This window comes from Crinia signifera, chromosome 3 (assembly GCF_055691185.1).
Source record: "Crinia signifera chromosome 3, ASM5569118v1, whole genome shotgun sequence".
Classification (NCBI taxonomy): domain Eukaryota; kingdom Metazoa; phylum Chordata; class Amphibia; order Anura; family Myobatrachidae; genus Crinia; species Crinia signifera.
This window is the reverse complement of record NC_139219.1, coordinates 77,699,914-77,720,185: the sequence shown is the minus strand read 5'-3', so window position 1 is coordinate 77,720,185 and position 20,272 is coordinate 77,699,914. Positions and strand designations below refer to the sequence as shown.

The 20,272-nt window shown below is 41.5% G+C and overlaps 1 protein-coding gene across 2 annotated transcripts in view; it reads right to left on the bottom strand.

The window, feature by feature from the left end:
- Nucleotides 1-1,301: 1,301 nt before the first annotated feature.
- The window catches only part of HNRNPLL (heterogeneous nuclear ribonucleoprotein L like), a 36,832-nt gene continuing 17,861 nt past the window's right edge, over nucleotides 1,302-20,272 (bottom strand). Inside the window, exons 5-14 of one of the 2 annotated variants that reach the window (XR_014471618.1) lie at nucleotides 20,168-20,264; nucleotides 20,013-20,085; nucleotides 15,848-15,919; nucleotides 14,032-14,246; nucleotides 12,031-12,152; nucleotides 9,243-9,444; nucleotides 7,794-7,851; nucleotides 7,608-7,706; nucleotides 5,080-5,748; nucleotides 1,302-4,740 (exon numbers count right to left, since the gene is read on the bottom strand). Coding sequence is in view for 1 of the 2 variants with exons in the window: in XM_083176084.1 (XP_083032210.1) it covers nucleotides 5,693-5,748; nucleotides 7,608-7,706; nucleotides 7,794-7,851; nucleotides 9,243-9,444; nucleotides 12,031-12,152; nucleotides 14,032-14,246; nucleotides 15,848-15,919; nucleotides 20,013-20,085; nucleotides 20,168-20,264 (994 nt within the window). In the remaining variant the exon portion in view is untranslated. Of the gene's footprint in view, nucleotides 5,749-7,607; nucleotides 7,707-7,793; nucleotides 7,852-9,242; nucleotides 9,445-12,030; nucleotides 12,153-14,031; nucleotides 14,247-15,847; nucleotides 15,920-20,012; nucleotides 20,086-20,167; nucleotides 20,265-20,272 lie in introns of both variants that reach the window. The other variant, XM_083176084.1, reaches the window with a different exon arrangement.

Sequence of the window (20,272 nt, the reverse complement as noted above, 5' to 3'; positions counted from 1 at the left end):
CATACCCAGATCTCAAACACAGGTAAAAACAAGGGTTTTACTCGCGTACAAGATCCAGGTATGCAGACAGTTCACACTGCAAAAAAACCCGTGTTAAAAGGCAGATTACCGGGTAGAACTGCTTCACTCTGGAATTTGCCTAGCAGTGAGAACGGGGGTCCGTCGCCACCGCTCCCGGCATTTAAATGCCGGGTAAATGCCATGTAGTTCACAAACGCAGTGTGAACACGGCATTCGTTTACTACTTTGAATCTAGTGAAATTACCGGGTCGACATGCTAGACCCGGTAATTTGCCAGGAAGTGAGAATGGGGTATTAATATACTGTAGGCCACAATCACAGAAAGAAATTTATAGTGAGCGAAGTAATGCCTTACAAAGAAGACACAGATCACGTGTACTGCACTTCCAGAGAAAAAAAGGCAACAAGGGCACTATAGCCGGGAATATACAGATAGGCAGTGGACAAGATGCCGGCGTTCAGAAGACCAACAGCTCCATCCTGAAACACTGAATGGCAGATAGGGATCTGGTAAGTATCCCCTGTAGACCTATATACTCAGGGGCACTTCTGTTTGATGAAAGGAATTGCACCCCCAATGTCAGAGCTACTCTCATATCTTTTGAGCAGTGACTGAGTAGTTGCAGAAGTATTTCTAATGCTAGTGTTTTAGTGCCTCCGCTATGTTATTCTTTGTTTCCTCCATCTCTGCACTGCTTGCGTGTTGTGAAATGCCTGGAAAGTTATGTATTAGAACAGAGTGATGTGTGGCCTACTTTCATCAGCAGTCTTTGACCCAGAAGTCACATTTGTGGTACTTTCATTAATAATCAGCGATATAACACTCATGCAGATGCAATTCCATGGTTTACCATAAGGTGGCATTCCCCTGACAGGTCAATCATTACCAACCACTAGATCATTTTTTTTTTTTATCATACTTCCTAGTTATTTAGAAATCACACACATCACGCAGCGCTTTACAGAGAATAGTTGGCCATTCACAACAGTCCCAGTGGTGCTTACACTCTATTCCTTACCACATGTACACGCACACTATTACAAGCTAGAGTTTGTTTTTGTTGGGAAACAATTAACCTGCCAGTATATGCCTGGATTGTGGGAGTAAACCCACGCAAGCACAGTGAGAATATACAAACTCTGCACAGTTAGGGCCATGGTGGAAATCAAACCCATGACCTCAGTGCTGTGAGGCAGTAATACTAACCATTACACCATCCGTGCTTTATTTATTTCTGCATTTAAAAAAAAAGGAAAAAAGGAAAAAAAAGTAGTCCAGATTAAAAAGACAAAAGTTCTCCACATTTATTCAATGTCTGATCAGCTGAACTCATGATATACATGTACATTATGGGAGCATTTTTTTTATGGAAATATACACAGCTGTTAATAGTTTAAAAGGTAAAGCGTGGCATATACATTATTTAAAAACACTTGGTAAAATCATAGACCAGAAAACTGCAGATAGCGGACTGAATGTCCTGCACGATGATAAACATGTGACACATCATTACACAGCATATTTATCTAGAACACGACTGTTTGTTACAATGTAATCCGTGCATGTGATTATATCCTGTATAATAAAATCAGCTGCTGCTCAAACTTGTCCCCAGACCGCAGCACCAGTATTTGAAGTTCACTGATGAAGGCAGTCTGAGAACAAGAAGCATTGTGCAACACAGAGCCATTCATCACTTTCCTTGTAATAAATACAGGTTATGTAGATTTGCAGGAGAGAACAGCACAGGAGACCTAGTTATATTCTAGTTATAAGTCATGGACAAAGTACTTTGTCATCACTTTAGCAGAGCAATAACGGTTATGGGGTGAGATGCAGGAAAGGTAATGTGGCCAAACCTCCGAAAATGCTGTTTTCTGGGGTTTGGCCGAAGCTCCCGTATGAACCAAGCCCGGAACACAGTCAATTCCAGGACTTGAATGAGGTGGGCAACGTGATTTTCAGATCTGCCTACGGCCTTCTTTTGCAGTTTTGTGCTGTGAGGGATCTAACCAGATGCGTCACTGGACCCATGCCCAGAAGTCCTATCATCGCAAAGGATGGCTCTTAAGGCCCCCATACATTAGGCCGACTTGTCCTTAGGAGCTCAGCCAATCAGAGAACAGCTAGTCATTTGACAGGTATTTTAAAATCTAATACCCGCCACTGCGCGTCCCGTCCCGACTCCCGCAGCGCTGCTGATATCTATGATCATCACCGCCCGGTCAGCACTCGCTGGCGCCGCAAGCTAAGCTCTCAGGGACCCGCTGCCCGCCCCACTGCTCCCCCGGTGTCTGCATGCATATGCCTGTCAGGTGGGCAGGCATATGCATACAGGGAGGTCGGACGTGATCGTACATGCTGAACGTCCGACCTCCCTGATCCGGTCCGATGCGCACGGGACCGCGCATCGGATATCACACACCTGCGATTTTGGGCCGATTTCACCCGATTATCGGCACAAAGTGCCGAAATCGGATGAAATCGTCCCAAAATCGCATTGTGTATGGGGGCCTTAAAGCCATAATCAATCCTTCTTCATGCATACGGTGTTACTAAACGCCGGTATGAATGCGGAGAGTTGCGGCAAGCATCCCAAGCTTCTTGCATATACACAGTGCAATAACCATTAGTGACGTACATACGCCATCGGGTTTGCATACATATCCGAGGGTATTAAGTTTGTATGTTACAGTCAAAAAGTAGCAGTAAATATAAAAATGTGTAATTCTCACTACTACATGTATTCTACAACTTGTAATATGTTTAGTCATACCCAATAAGCTGACATATTATATAGATGTAGTGTGTATTAATTGTATGTGTTATTCCTCTATGGGATACAATCAACACTGAAATGCTAACCTGCACAATGTATGCTACAAGCATGTAAGGGTGGGGTGGGGGTTCCACACTGAAGTCACTGAGCTTTCACATGGCGGCTGCAACAGCGCACAGACAGAGAATCAGCACCGTGTGACTGTGGTCTGGTGGGCACCACAAACAACCCAGAGAGTTATGCAAAAAAGGGGAGAGAGGGTGAGTGCATCAGCTTTCTTATTACACAGCACTTCAGTAAATGTGTTCATGGACAAACACTGTATGTTTTCAGAGGTTTCATTTCTGAAAGCGGACAGCAATCATTTACTTTATATACACACAAGAAACAGGACTAATGAAGTCCGTGGTTTGATCTGAAACATCAAACGTAGAAAAGTAAACGTAATGTGGTCACTAGCAATTTAATAACAGTGCATACAGAACAACTCCTGTATTAATCCATTTCATAAATCTTGGGGGACTCTTCTGCTTGATTTCCTAACAGTTTCTTATATAGCGCAGCATATTCCGTTGCACTTTACAATAGGAGACAATGATAAAACAAATTGGGTATTTACAGTCAAAGGTATGAGGGCCCTGCTCGCAAGCTTGATTTGCCCAATATATGCCTGTGGTTACTGTTGCCGTTCAAGTATGTAAGCTGCTGTGGAAAGCAAGTGTTGCATAAAAGGGTATTCTAGCGCCCCCTGTAGGACTCTGTTAAAGGGATTATCTATAGTTTTCTAGGCCCATGTAAGCTATGGGAAGTACACATCTATCTATCTATCGCTAACTCCTCCTCCCCTCTATGGGGTAAAGTACCACCACTGACAACTAGAGGCCACTTGACAGACCAAATTACGCGTTTATGTGAGAAAAGATGTCAGAACAGAAAGTGAAAGCAATTTTTGCAGGGACACTAATCCGTTTCAAACTTGCTGGATATAGAGAGAGGGAGCTGTGAAGACAGAGATGGGAGCAGATAGGGACTAGGGGTGGGGTGGAGAGGATGTGGGCTAAAAACGATCACAGCTAAAGTTAATGTAATAATGGTCACAGTGACAGCACATTGCAGAATCCATCATTTGACGGGCTTTTAACTAGTCTGAAAGATCTCTAATAGAAAATAATGTAGGGCCCTCAATTCGCCACAGGGTTCTCAGCACCGGTAGCTTCCAGTATAACCCCTCACTTTATATTAGGACTAGCTTTCACCTTTTGACAAATGTAATTATTAGCATGAAACAACTGTTACATATAAATGACATGTACACACTGTATTTTGTTGTCTGCTTTTGCTTATACTTTAAATTCTAGAAGCAGACAAAAAATACCCCCCCAAATGGTCCTCATCCCTTACACCCAGAGTTTAGTGTTACTCACACTGTACTACAGTAGCTTGTAATATAAAATTCATGTTACACCTCAATAAAGAGCTACTATATGGTTTGCACTACATTAAATATCAATTTATTATAATAGAGCAGGCCAGGCCAACCTGCGGCTCTCCAGCTGTTGGGATACTACAAGTCTCTGCATTCCCTGCCACAGTTTAGCTATTATGGAATGTGTAGTTTCACAACAGATGAAGAGCCACAAGTTGGCCTGGCCTGTAATAGAGCATTGGTGTAATATAAAACACACAACAAAAAAACTGCTTCATAGCCATAAACATGCAAAACTTTTACAAAAAATAAGTGATGCCTTTATAAACCAATTCAGTGAAAATTCAATGTTTGATCATTGGACCTTCACTGTGGTGCTAATTCAGATGTGGTTGGTGTAGCGTCACTTCTCGTGCAGCATTACTGATCCGAGCTGCATCCTAGGATTCAATATTGGATCTTTGCCACACTATCGGCCAGCTGCGAGCCGAATACGGTCGCAGCAGCCATTACCTAGAGCAGTGTTTTTCAACCACTGTGCCGTGGCACACTAGTGTGCCTTGAGCTGTTCTCAAGTGTGCCCCCAGATCTAGAGATGCCCAAATCAGTTTATAGGCACCACCAGTTCAACTGTTATTTACCAGCCTCTTCTTTTCATGTAAAGGGCCAAGGTATTCTATTTTTGTTACCTGTGGGGACCAGTGTGATTGTTTTTATATGGGGGCCATTAGGTTTTGTTTTTTTCCGGTGGGGGCCAATGTGTTTTGCCCTGTGGGGATCTCATGGTGTGCCTTGGCAATATTTAAATCTTGTTTAGTGTGCCGCAAGGTAAAAAGGTTGAAAATCACTGACCTAGAGGCTAGGAAATCTGTCCTCTGCGGAGATCCTGGATTCTTCCCTTCAACAATAATCGGTACTTTACTGCACGTAACACAACGCCAACCACATCTGAATTACCCCCCATGTGCTTGCCACCACCAATGTTTGACACACATGCAACAGTGGATAGCATTCTTGTATCTTTCTGCTAATTACTAAGAATACAATTCTGTCCTAAATAAAAATAATAGATGCACATGTCACGTTTCACTGTATTTTGTTGCCTTTTACAAATTGAAATTGTAGGAATACCCAACATGTGTTTTGCATAAAATTTCTAAACATTTAGATAAAAACCACTAGTAGATACAAACTAATACATTTCTAATTCAAGGGCTACAATATAAAATATCTGACGAGTGCCGACAAGGAAGGTAAAACCTCAAAACAGGAAATATTGCGCATCATTGGGCAATAGCTAGATCCGCTCCATACTACTCTCTAGACATTACCAGCCTCATTATTATACAGTAATATTACAAACACACGTAGCTGCTTATAACAATCCAGAATGTGCAACCATTACAAGGCATTGTTAATCATGCAGAGAACAAAATGGAATAGGTGTTCACACAATCTTCTTGTTTTAAAGATGGGAGGAGGTGGAGAAACACAGTTTCAGGGTATATGGATTCGAGCCATCTGTGGAAGACAAAGACATTTAGTATTGCAGTGGGTTCTACGGTTACTTCATTTTTATTTCCAAAATGACCACCTGAAAATTATTAATTGCAACTATGTAATTTATCATTCCCTCAATCTCCTACATCCAGCCGCACATGAAGAATGTAATTAGTCTGTTACCTGGCTTTGCCGCCTCCCCAGTGTGCCTCGGACCAGGCAGTGATGCGGCGGTCTATAACCACCATCATCACTGACTGGACCGCTCCTCACACAGCCATGTGACCGGCATTCTGCAGCACATGTCACAGGAAGCACAGTTTGGAGAGGGCCCTTTGCTCCTCTCCCAGTACAGTTACATGTGCAGAGATCAGCAGCAGCACAGGTAGGGGGTGATTAGTACACTAACCGGGGGTCCACATGCTGAAGTTTTGACGCGGATACCATAAAAAAATAAAATAATGTAATGTCCGTGAACTGTACTGCACAAGATTTTAATGGTTTTTAATCTTTTACCTCACTCCATGCTTGCATTATGCAGCATTGTATTGGTGTATCTAAAAGAGTTTAGAGTAAAAATAAAATAAAAAAAAAAAAGACAACGAACAAGTAACCAGGTAACACCATGCAGCAGTGTGGCAGATATACAATGTGCAGAGATTTATATTTGAGGTATGTCCAAGCTCATATCTTATTGAAGGGTAAAAAAAAAAAAAAAGTTTGTATTTGTGGGCTACATGCAAAAGCAGCCAGTATTTACACTGCATGCACATACAGCATGTTTTGTTCAGGTGCAGTTACTTTTTTTTTTTGCTTTAATCCCACCTCAGAACATTCTTACCTCTAGGAGCAGCCAGGGTTGGGCACTCACGTCTTTAGCCCTTCCTCCATAGAAAACACCCCTCGATTTGTGGGCCATGACAAGGGGGAGGGGCTAATATGCAACAAATGACGACATTTATTCCTGGCAGCTCTATACACGATTCCTATATTAAAACTCCCCATCCTGCCTACTTCCCTAAAAAACATACAGGATGGGGGAAGAGTGGAACACTTTTCAGGGGTGTGGGGGACTGAGGAAAAATCTAGTCTGCCACAACTTCCAGGAGAGTAGGCTAGAATACTGCAGAATCTACCCAAAATGTCAAACAATAGTTAGGTCATAAAGCGAGTGTCCTTTCACTGCTAAGGCTGTACCAACCTAAAGGGAGGATGTGGCATTTATATTCAGTTTCTACGTTTAACTTTATGTTATTGATTAACAACTTATACATCTTTTACTGATGTATGTATGTATGTATGTATGTATGTATGCATGCAAAATTAGGCTGAAAGATACATTTAGGGGTGTATTCAATGCGGCCGGCGAGGGGTTAAATGGCAGCTATTGCTGAAAACAAGTGATCTTGCTACTTAACTCCCGCGCCAGCCACTCACCCTATTCAACGCGCTGGGAAAAACATCGCTGTCAGGATATAAAGCACATTTGAACCCACTGTATGTAAGATAACCACTGCAGAGAAAAGAAGTGATGGCAAAAACGAGACTGCATGATCACTTTTGCATGGCCTCTCGCTGCTTTTGGCTGTGCATCTTTTGGTGTGTACCACAAACTGCGGATCACATTTCTCTCTTACACAGCAGTAACAGAGAAAGCTGGCAGACATTTCTCCTCACTGCCAGCGCTGTTCCCTGGCACACCCAAAGCTCAGCAGCTTGTGACCTAATCTGACATTTGAGAGTGAAATCAGCGTTGATTCACAGCCTCCCATCTCGAAAACCTGTCATGAACCAATCTGCTAAACCTGCACTTACTGTTCTTTTCATTCATTTAGAATTGTATAAAATTGTACAGATTGTGTAAAAGAAGCAGGACTTACTAGGTACTCTTATCTGGTAGTGATTTAATACTGTGAGGGCTTCCACTGCATCAGTCTTTGTTGCCCATTCCAGTAGGCCAGACAATGTCTTAGAGGATTCTGCAGAAGACATACCACAGACTAAGTGAGAAAGTCAGGCTTACAATAAAGGGGTTTGGTACGTTACAGGTATGATATTATACTGACGTTTTGCATCAAACACTTTGTACTTGATGAATTTAGGAACCTCGTGGTCTTCGCAGAGCTACAATAAAAGCAGAAAAAGTATAATAAAAGTATGTTAAATAATTAAAATGATCACAGGTGCATGATATTTAATATTGCTATTTACTCAGTGCCGGCACCAGTGTTCCCCTGGTGCTGCCAAGAGATCCAAAAATGCATGATGGAGAAAAGGAGGCATGGCTTTATTTGAAGGGTGTGGCCTTATGGGAGCCATGCAGAAATTACTGAAGGGGGTGTGGCTTTATAGGTGGGGGAGCTTCCTATTATCTCATTCCAGGGGCATGCAGGCTGCCCCCAGAGAATCTTAAAGTGCCCACACACACTAGACTGAGTTTTTTTGCTGATCGGCAAATTGGTCAGTTTCGATCGGATGCACGCTCCCGTGGATCTTTTGCTAAATCTTCTGATCTTACATGCTACAGGAAAGATCAGAAGATTTAGCAAAAGATCAATAGGAACACACATCGGATCTTAGGATAAATCTTTGGTGAAGGATGGAAAAAAAAAAGGATTTCAAGGCTAATTTATACGCACATCTTAAGATCATAAAACTTTCTAGTGTGTGGGCACCTACAGGCACCTGGGTCCTGTCCCTGCAGAGGAGTTAGCATTTTGGTGCCACCCCCTGGCACAGTGACACCCAGGAACAGCCCGCACCCCACTGATGCTACTTATTTACACAGCAAAATAAGTAGCGCTTATTAGAAAGTTACATATACAAAGTAATCTTTTACTTTTCCTGCATGTTACGGACCCATACATCAGGCGGCTATGGAAGCCATTTCCTGTTCTGCAGATCAGGGTCAGGGGATTGGGAAATGAAACGTGTTGGAAATCCTTAAATCACAGATTGAGATAAAAAAAAAAAAGATGATTGGGATCGAGGAGTTAGGGATTTTAAAATATGCTGTGTGTTGCCGATTTGTCGAAGGATAATCAATGATCATTGATCGTGGTAGGCAGAACAGGAAATGGGCTCCAATACATGTGTACCGTCAGAACATCTGCCGCGGGCAGCACAGATGGTGTAATGGTTAGCGTTACTGCCTCACAGCACTGAGGTCACGGGTTCGATTCCAACCATGACCCAAAACCGTGCAGAGTTTGTATATTCTCCCCGTACTTGCGTGGGTTTACTCCGGGTACTCCGGTTTCCTCCCACAATCCAAAAATATACTGGTAGGACAATTGGCTTCCAACAAAATTAACCCTAGAATGTCTGTGTGTGTGTGTGTGTGTACATGTGGTAGGGAATATAAATTGTAAATTCCACTAAGGCAGGGACTGACGTGAATGTTTATTCTCTGTACAGCGCTGCGGAAGATGTGTTTGCTATACTAATAACTGGTAAGAATAATAAAACACAAAACCTGACAAGCTGCCATATAAGTATGCTTATATATAGTTTACCTTTTGGAAGATGCTTTCTTCTATGCATAAGGGGACATTATAGTAATGCAGAACGCAGGATGGCGGCTGGATTATGTTCTTCGAGGCCTGCCCAGCGCTGGTAAATCGGTTATTCTTGCTCATTGCAAAATCCTTGTAACTGCTTGTGCCATCTTCAAGCTCAAAGATCTGGCTCGGGACGACAGAGTGCTGCTTTGACACACTGAAATGAAGACAAACGATCAGAGCAGGTTTCCCCTAAATCTGTGGACATAGGGGTGATTTTTTAAATTAAATATTCAAAACATGCAGTAATAGGAAGAACCCTGTCCGCCTACTTCAGTGACATCACATGAGAGAGAAGTTGGCTGGTCTGAGGAAAAAGTTGGTTAGTTGTGTGGGGCAGTGTTTTATAATCCTTTCACATGATATAAAATAACACGAGTCGACCCAGGTCTCTGTGTGATCTGAAAAGGGACTTTTTAAATTTTCCGGGTCCAGCAACCCGGCATTCCAACTGATGTATAACCAGCATAAAATGTTTAGCCTTATGCCTGGTAGTGGAGAAGCACCTGTAAATATATAATTTACTGCAATTTATAAGAATCCATAGAGCGCAGATTACAAAAGATGGCTTTAATGTTTAAGTGGTGATCAATGCTTACAATACAGCCAAATGCTGGACATACACACAGATAAAAATATCGTTCAGATCAACATACCAATTTTCTGACATGCAAAAATCTTCAAATATCTTGGCCATACACAGAGATTTTTATACTCCCAACCAACCATCTATCTACTAACTATTGTACTTTGCATGCACATTAGTTCCTGTGTGTGTGTGTATTCATACAAACCAACAATATCATACCATATTGTGATGATGCACACTAATATGCCCAGATCACTCTGCACATGCAATTGATAAATGCAACTAGGCTCAAATGAGTACACTGAGCCTAGTTGTCAAAACATTGCGCACAGGAGGCTCAGCCATAAGTTGTTTTAAGTATAGCACTGAATAGGGCAATCTGATGATGCTCTGTAGCGGACTGTACAGACCGGAGTGTGGTCATTTGGAGAATCTGCAGCATGCTCTGGCAGCGTTGCAGCAGTGACCACTGATACAGGATGCTGTTCCGGGTAACCAGCTAGCCAGAAGGGCCATGTAACATCCACAGTGCTACCCACACAGAGCCCTTGCGCTTCTTTTGCGCAACACACTTAGTTACAGCCCTGCATGGCTCCCCAAAATACTAGTAAGCCCAGGTACACATAAAACGATGTGCATCATGAATGTCCGGCCAACCCTTAAAATAATGTTTCTGTCATCTGTACACATGGCACAATATATATAAGCGGCATTCAGCAACAGCTGGTCACATTGGACAAGAGCCCTCAGATCTAATCGCAGTACAAATTTGTTCTCAACATGGGCCAAACCATGTGCACTGCAGGTGGGGCAGATGCAACATGTATGGAGAGAGTTAGATTTGTGTGCTTTATTTTATATCTGTGGAGGTTTAATACTGGCTGCTTTATTTTTACACTGCAATATAGATTTCAGTTTCAACACACCCCACCCAAATTTAACTCTATGCACATGTTACATCTGCCCCACCTGTGCACATGGTTTTGCCCATTTTCAGCACAAAATTTGTACTGCAATCAGATTTGAATAAGGGCCAAGGTGTATGATCTGTCGCACAATCCATGTGGCCTCAACTTACCTTTGCCATGAGAACACCTGGAACAGGCCCACTCCCCCCAGCTGGGACAGGAGGCGCATCGGCCATGGGGCCCCGGCACTACACCACCCCACCACCAGAAGGCCGCACCAGCTCCCCACTTACTCTCTCCCGGCCTCACTGACTGAGTGGACTGCTCATCTGACTTGTCCATTCACCCTATTCTATATATTATCAAAACAAATGTACCCACACTACACACCAATACAGATACTGCTAACAATAAGAGGTCACCTATTCTCAGCAGCAACAAGACTGGCTCCAAAACAACCTGGAGAAAGCCCTACACTGCCCTAAGATGTCCCCTAAGCCTGGTCCCCTCTCCTGGGGGCAGGGACCTATATAGGCCACTGTCCTGGGAGATTGAGAGCCCCTTTTAGCAGAGGTTCCCAATTCCCAATGCCTAACAGACAGGTTCACATTTTAAGAAATCAACAACTAGCCCTAATTATTTCATTTGTGATTTTGTAAGGAGATCTGGAAATCATGCAACAGAGTTGGGAAACACTGGCCTGATGAGTTGCAACACCTAACACCGGAAGAAGATATTAGAATGGCGACACTGATTATGTGGACAGTTTAATGTGGATGCAGTGTTAATTCTAATGATAGCATTTTAACCATCTTAGCATTCAAGTTTTAAACAGAATGGTAAAACATTAGGTTTAAAGCATGCAGTTTCCAAATGCAGCCCTAAAAGCAGTCCAGGTTTTAAGGCTATACATGCTTAAGCAAAGTTGAATAAGCACCGCAGGCAGTTTAATATCCCCTTTGCACAAGCAAATCCCTAATATCAATAAAATTCCTGATATCCCTAAAACCTGGACTGTTGGGGTGCCCTGAGATCCGCATTTGGGAACATCTGTTTAAAGCTATAATGTCCATATGGTTACAATTCTTTAATTAGTATTAGTACCACGTTGGTATTATGTAGTCCACATGACTTTTATATACGTACTATTTGCCAATATTCTTCCCATTGACATCTGCAATCCCAATGTCATGCCCCCATTTTTTGTAAAATATATATACAATTAGTAGAGTTGCTTATTTCTCACCAAACATTTAATCTCTTCCCAAATATCTTCACATTATTTAGGTGAGTGACTGCCCTTTCCACAGCATACTCATCGCCCATCTCCACAAGGGCAGTGCCAGGAATGGTCTTCATAAACTTTACCTAGAACAAAGAGGAAAATCTTAAGAATCCCAGTGAGCGGAGTGGGCATGGAATGGTTAATGCGCAGTAGCTAAACATCGATCCCCTGTGCGAACACGGCGAAGAGCGATCAGACCAGAATCAGGGACTTCATATCTAAAACAACATTAACCTCAACCTAACCGATGATGCACTTATCTAGCTAAAGCAGTTTTATGCCATCACACTGCGCAACCTATAAACAAAATTAGGGAAGAGTTTCTGCCATCTCTGCCAGTTTCATCACATGATGAAAAAAAAAAAAAAACAGGTGTGATCCATTATAAAATCATCATTAACTGAGAGTTAGGAGCCAATTGGCTGACGCGCCCTTTACCATACGTAGAAATCAGCTAAAACTCGTTGAAAAATGGCCCGTTTACATTATAATCTATGACAGGGGCTGGTTTCAAACAATTACCTGTTGTAAAGCTCTGCATAATATATGTATCTGCAATACCAATAATTTAATAAATTCAGTGATGCAATCTTATTTCCATATTACAATTAGATCGGTATACAAACAACCCACGTAATCTAATCAGATAAAATCCAGAATTAGTCTCAAATGTAGACTGCTTAATTTGTTAAACTATACTACATTGTGTCTTAAAACACTTTCTATGCGACATCAACAGACCACATATGTTCTAATGTGAAAGTTGCTAAAAAAAAAACAAAGATATGGCAAGAACTGGTTTCCATTAAATTCACAAATAGGTTGCATGTGGAAATTGTAGTCCTGAAGTCCCATGACAAGTGTGTGTGTGTGTGTGTGTGTGTGGTGGGGGCAATGATATAACTTGCAAATAGATGCCTTATCAGGACCGGCCATCTTGTTTATTGCTTCCTCAAACAGTTGGGAGGGGTCCGATGATGTGAATCATGAAGTGTAACATATACAACATTTGTAAGCTGGATATTTCGGGAAGTAGGCAAATATGAATAATGCTTTCAGAGATAATATGTCATATCCTACAGTACATTTAACACACTATATATTCATATAGTACAGTAAAGGTGATATCTTCTACACTTATGCGCTCCACATTCTCATATGTGCCAAATACACCAAATTGTTCAGAAATATCTTAGCTTTAAAGCAGTTGGTCCAAATCTGATCTCTTCTTCAAATTCTCTCCGTTTTATGCCATACAAGAGAGAATGGTAAAACAACCATACCATAGCGTAAAACAGTTTAATATAACATGTAACACATAGGGTTAAAATACATCAGACACGGTGCTGGTAGTAATTGCAATTACCAGATAAAAGTGAGAACTGTCAGCAAGTTCTCTACATAAGCATAAAACACTTTTAAAAGATGGTCCGCCACGTCACTTCAAACAGAAGAAAGAAAAGTCAACACAATTACCAGATCTTGTTGAGAACCCAAGATGTACTCGGTTCTCTGTATGGGTAAGATGTGCGGCTGTATGGCGCTCCTGGAACTCTGCAGAAGTCCTTCGGCAGCGTCACTTTTCCTCTGTTTCTGCTCCAGATGGCGAGTCACCAGGGTCCTCTTTAGGTGTATTTGGCACATATGAGAATGTGGAGCGCATAAGTGTAGAAGATATCACCTTTACTGTACTATATCCTGTTTGGGAGGGGTTGTGGGATTACCTCCTAGATATCTTCAATACTATTGCTGCACACCTGGATGCGCACCTGTTTGTGATTTCAAATAACTTTTCTTCTACACACTATATATTCATGACTAATATTTATAGTACACTATTGCAATGGGGGTGGGGTGGAATTAACTCTCATGGAAACCATATACGTGCCTTTGCATAAATGATCATTTGTGATGTACTTTATGCTTAGTTGAGCATTTAAACCAAAGTACAATTATATTTACCTTTTCAATGTTACCATATAAGCAGAACAAGTTAAAAACCCGAGAGCAATTCATCTTTTCTTGATGAAGGCCACTAACCATGGCCACTGACCCAACAGGAGGCCCACCATGGATGTATGAAGAGGTCTGGGGCAGAGGGTAAGAAACCAGCTCTGGAGTGTCTCTAGACCCCATCCTGTAGCGATTGGGTAATGGGAGCAATGGGCCATGGTTTCCTGTAGAAGGGAAGGAAATGGATTTATACAAAGTGCTTTGTGTACAATAACAAATGTAATCAGCATAACATTCCTTTTGTTCAAGTCGTAGCATTGGTATACAAGACTGGACAATCGTTTCACTAGAAGCGCCACTGCCATACCCAATTATATTGTGGAAACAAAATGCTGAAAGTTTAATTCCGAAGTCCTATAAATTCAGGGATAAAAATGATGGGCACACTTGCCTAAAAAGAACCTTTTCCCTGAGATCGGGTAGAATTTTGTCAATTCATATAAATTCAAAAATGGATGTGATCAACTTCCCAGCAGTCAGTATACTGACAGAAGACTGAGAGGGATACCGGTATTTATGTAAGGAGCGGTCATTGTGTAAGTGCAGGATACTAGACCTAAAGGATGAAGTGGCTCAAATAACACCGCTTTATTTCCACTCCGTGTAAACACCCACTTACAGATTATTACCATTTGTTAAGAAAATGTCCTCTGCAACCGTGCAATGGTTCATTATTTACAGACATTTGTAGTATTAGCAAATTAAATGAAGAAATTGTAAGTTGTTTAATATAGACCCTTTATTTCTAGTAATTAGCAGAAAGGCTTCCATAGTATGATTTGCATTAAGGTTTCATTGTTACTAAAATGTGCCCCACTTTTATGGCATTAGTTTACTACCAACTCCTATAAAAAGGAGCATTTCGGTCACCGGTCTATTTTCCCTGTAAGGAAGCCTCCACTAGGTAGCATTTCAATGCAGTTTCTCAGCTATCCAGCTGCTTCTTGTCTTAAGGTGCCCACACACGAGAAAGATCTGCGATCGTAAGATGTGCGCATAAATTAGCCTTGATTTCAGGCAAGCGCACATCTTTACCAAAGATTTTTCTTAAGATCCCGTGTGCGTTCCTATGGATCTTTTGATCTTTCGTGCAACACGTAAGATCAGAAGATTCAGCTAAAGATCCACGGGAGCGCGCATCGGACCGATACCGGCCGATTTTCGACCGATTATCGGTAAACATTGGATGATATATCGGCCGATTTATCGGAAATCGGCCAATCGGACCAAAAATCATTCTAGTGTGTGGGCACCTTTACTATCCCCACTTTAACCATTCCAAACGCTGCCTCTTTCTATGCTATACAGGAGTAGAAGGAATGGACCCAACAGATAAGATTCAATTGTTTGATAACAAAGAGTATGTACATAAATCAGCCCCCGAGTATACAATTCTGGCACCTGCCCACTGGGTGTCTATGTTTATTGCACATCTCCTGCTGATTTCTATTTCCAATTGTAAAGCGCAACAGAATATGCTGTGCTATATAAAAAAAAAACCTGTAAATAAATCATTTCAATCTTTACCCCATCCTACCCCTCACAAACTCAAAGAATGACCACATATGCAGCTGATCCACTGACACAGTAATGAGCATGAACATTTGGGAACTTAATATTGCAAATAAAACCATAGCAAAAACCAATACATAGCAGGGCCACTAACCATTCACTTCCACATATGCACCTTTTACTACACAGCCATGCAACATTAATGCTGGTGCTTCAATGGATCAGCTAATGAAATTCTGCTAAATTACGTTACCGTATCCATCATAGCGGTAGGATGATGGGTGATCCCCAAGAATGGCTTGTCTCTGTCGCCCCTTGCCACGGTCTGAATTAAAAAAAAAAAAAAAAATCATATACAAACGTAAACAGAAACAAAACAGAAACCCACCCAAACATCCATTTATTTACTTCTTACATTGCATCACTTTTATTCCCCCAACAGTATTCACATAAAAACATTAAATAATATCCATTTAACCATTTGTTCTAAAAGCCACTATGGTAACATAATCAAGGGTGGGTATTCAATCCTGGATGACATTTCCGACTAAATACCTATTCAATCTCAGTCGTTTTCAGCTTGGACTCGCCACTGCAAATCCAACTATTTTAATAGTAAAAGACGTGGTTTTGTCGATCAACAACTTTTTCGACTTTCACATTGTTTCCGAAAGTCGGAATATTAGACAGAACAGACATTGAATAGGTTGGAAAATAATCAACATATGGGCCGGCATTGAATACCCCCCCTAAGTATGGTTAACAGAATTGAGATCTTAACAGTTGCACTATAATAAGTGGCCATTCAGATCTAGCAGTAGGGAATTATATCCGAATAATGAACACATAGTAAAGCTGTAACGGTCAGTTTGACAGCCATAGATGGTCAGCAATGGACTACCAAACACATGGTTTCCTTATGGTATATTATAGAGAACAGATCAGAGAACATACATTTCCAAGTGCAGTGTAACATACAGAACTTCACCAAACAGTGAGAGGTGTAAGAGAAGTAAGGATTCCATTCCATAGTACAATATAATTACATTTTCAACATTAGGTATAAAACATGGCCAGATAACAAATCACTTGTGTTTAAACAGTACCTGAATTCTACTACAAGCTGCACCAGCAAGACATTTTCAAAGAGGTCTCCCTTCAAGAGGTTTCAGCATAATCCAAAAACAACCTGTATTACATGGTTTCAACAATTCAGTTAACACAATGTTTAAATATAATTGTTGAAAAGATTTCATGCAAGTACAAACAAACAAAAAGCACTTAAATTAACTAGTAGATACAATAAATACATATACAGTAAACATTATAAAATTTTTATAAGTAGAATAAATAGGTATCACATGCTTAACAGTCTGATGTAAATGGCATTCTTCAGATGAATGCAAACAATCTGTAACAGTCTACCGACAGTAATGCGTAGCACAACAATTACATTGGTACAGTTACATGCTGTCAACATTGGCATCTAAATCAGTTGGTAGGTTTTCCCAAACTGGATTACTCAAAACAAACATTTGTATGGTTGCTATATGTTTTACCAGGCATTGTCCGGTCATCAAGCATAGCCGTGGGGGCCACACTGGATGGGTACCAGCTTTTGGCTATATGCCACCCCCTGCTCCGACTCATGCTTACCACACTGTGTGGAGAGAGATGTGGGGTCTTCTCCCTTAAGCCCTGTTCACACAGGGCGATATTGGTCAGTATCGCTGGCTAAATGGGACCATATCGCCTGTGTTTTTTGTGTGTACAGGGCGATAAATTGCAATGAGGGCACTCCCACAGCCAGCCTTTAATGGTCACTCCTGTGATTTTGACTTGTCAGTCACCACTGAAAAAAAAAGCTCCACTGTGCTATATTGTCACTGAGCGATAAAAAGCCCAAATTGCTCAGGGACCATATTGCACCGTGTGTACACACCTTTAGAGCTAAAGAGCCGTACTATGGCTTTGAATATGTAAGATGCTCTGAAAAACATGAACTCCTCTGGTGCTTATAAACTATTCTACATGTAAGCACCATATGCCAACTTTTTAGAACCATAGTCTGAGGCTGGATACACTCTTGCCAATATATTGTGTATACAGCCGAAGAAGGTTATAGCCTCTGGACCATCAGCTTGTGTGTATCATCGATAGGTCTGTAAACGATGTCGTGCCCATCGATTATTCAATTTTATTTTAAATGGATTATTTGTGGACAATGTTGAATAGTTTTGCCATTGGGGAGGGCAAACTAGATGATTTCTTGCCCTAGACATAGAGCATAGCCCCGTTCTCAGCTTTTGATTACCCCATGGGCCAGTCAGTGAAAGTACAGGGATAGTCATCGGATTGTGTAACCATCGATGGTCATCTATTGCATAGCATACAACAATCGATGGACACATACCATTTCTCCATTGATGGTATACATGCTGATGGCCATCCCCAGTTCACAGACATATCAGGTCAGCCCTGCAACCCTACTGATGGACAACAGTACATCTGACTGTTCCGGCTACCAGCTGACTATATCGGCTACAGAATGCATTCACTAGAACGTCACAAATAGGCAGGTATATTCAAATTATTTTGTGCAGAAACCTAACCAATCATTGATCCATCAGCCAAGTGTGTACCTTAGCGTAGGGTAGCGGAGAATTCATTTGAATGAAATCCATGCTACTTATTTGCACAGATTGTATTTTTTCAGTTTGGATGCTGTGGTTTAGTGCAGTAGAAGTAAAAACCTTGCTGACTGCAGTACTAACACACAGACCTAAATTATTTTACATGAATTTAAAAAATACCAGAAGCAGCAGCATTTTTATGGTTATAGGGCAAAAATGTATGATTAGTAGGTCTGTGTGTTTTACTATCTTAGTGGTATAACTAACACACTCCAAGACACAGTACCTTATTGCTATCTACAAACCAAAATTACACCCATTTACGTGTAAGTTATTTGCAATGTCGCATGTCTATTATGTTATGTTGGCACTTACAGAAGTTCAGCCATTTATTTTACGGTTTAGACTGAATAAATTGTCATACATTCTGCAATATCCGCTGCAACACAAGGCAAATCTACCCGTTATCCCTGAATGCGTGACCCCACAATGGCCCTATTAGGCTAATTATTATACATGTTCCCCTGACACTGGAAGGGATCTGGCAGTCCAGACATGTCAGAATGGCTATATGTTGTCCGATTTTCCCACATGTGGTTAAGACCGTCTCGTCTATGTTTGTAACCAGCAGTAATCTTTATTTCTAGGTACTGTTCACCATAGCCACAACATAGGGAGGCTGAGCTGCTGGGAAAAGAAACCATCTCCTGCTCACACCTATATACTCCGTGTCATCCCTGTTTCCCCCATGGAGGATAAAGAAGTCACGAGGTCTACAAAAAAAAAATCTTAAAATTACAAAAAGGAATAAAAATATCCGGTGACACAATGAATACATAAAAATACCAAGGTACATTTATAATGATTTAGCCTGTATGCACTACCGTGTCACTTAGGGTTTCTATACAAGGCTTACCAATCTTGTTAGCGCAATTGCATTTCAACCTCATACACCGCAATTAGGGTGTGATTGGGTGTTTATGGATACTGTGACATTGTATATTGTACAATGTCATTGTACATTGTATAGAAGCCAAAGTAGTAACAATACTATAGTGTAAAATCTGCATTGATCACTGGTCATCAATACACAACAGTTACGATCTAGAATTAGAAGGACAGTGTTTGAAAGTCAATAAACTGTACATTTGCCATGCCCCGCCAGTCCTGATATAAGACTGATTTGCATTCACTTTACTGCAATTAAGTCAATATACATCCAGGTGACAGATTTCATGGATCTAGGACAGCATGTTCAATCCTTGCAAGTATGCACAGGGCTGTTCAAATGTCCTTCACTGAGAGCCTGTGGTGGTGATGATGATGCATGCAGAATGTAGTCAAGGTGAGTTGCAAGTCTGTGGTTTTAGGTGGGTTTTCGGAGCCCTGTTTGCTGTTGCCGATGTAGTGCGTTAAGAGGTGTGGAGTCAGCCTGCTGGAAGGTCCTCCGCTAGACTTCTGAATGCCATGTCCAGCTTTTGTGCTTGGGAGCAAAGTCTTGTCCGTGGAGATGCAGCGTGCAAGTTTATGGTTTGGAAATGCATTCCTTCCTCACAGCATAGATAGATAAGAGTGTGAGAGGGGAAGAGAGGGACTGGAGCTGCTTGGAGAGACAGTCTCTGGCACTGAAAGCATGTCTGCATGTGTGAGCTTTTCCTGGTATCTGACCAGTCCAACACAGCCACTAAACCAAGGACCTACCGGGCAGCAATCCCAAACCTTATTCATTAAGCATTAACCATGCTTACCAATTTATAACATGAGCCAATATTATAAAATTCCTACCTCGCCTGTTCAAGTAGGGTTTGCTGTAATCCCAGCTGTCATTGTCATTCCGTATAACATTGAGACGCGTGGGCTGTGCACAGGGAAACAAATATGGACAATGTCACAGCAGCCAAAACCACAAAAGAGATACAAGCAGTGTGAAAGAGACTTACTCTGGCATATTCTATTTTTAGTGTGCAGCATCCAGCGTAAATGTCTGCTCCATTCAGCGCGGCTTTGGCCTTCTGGGCACAAGTCACAGTCTCAAATGTTCCGCT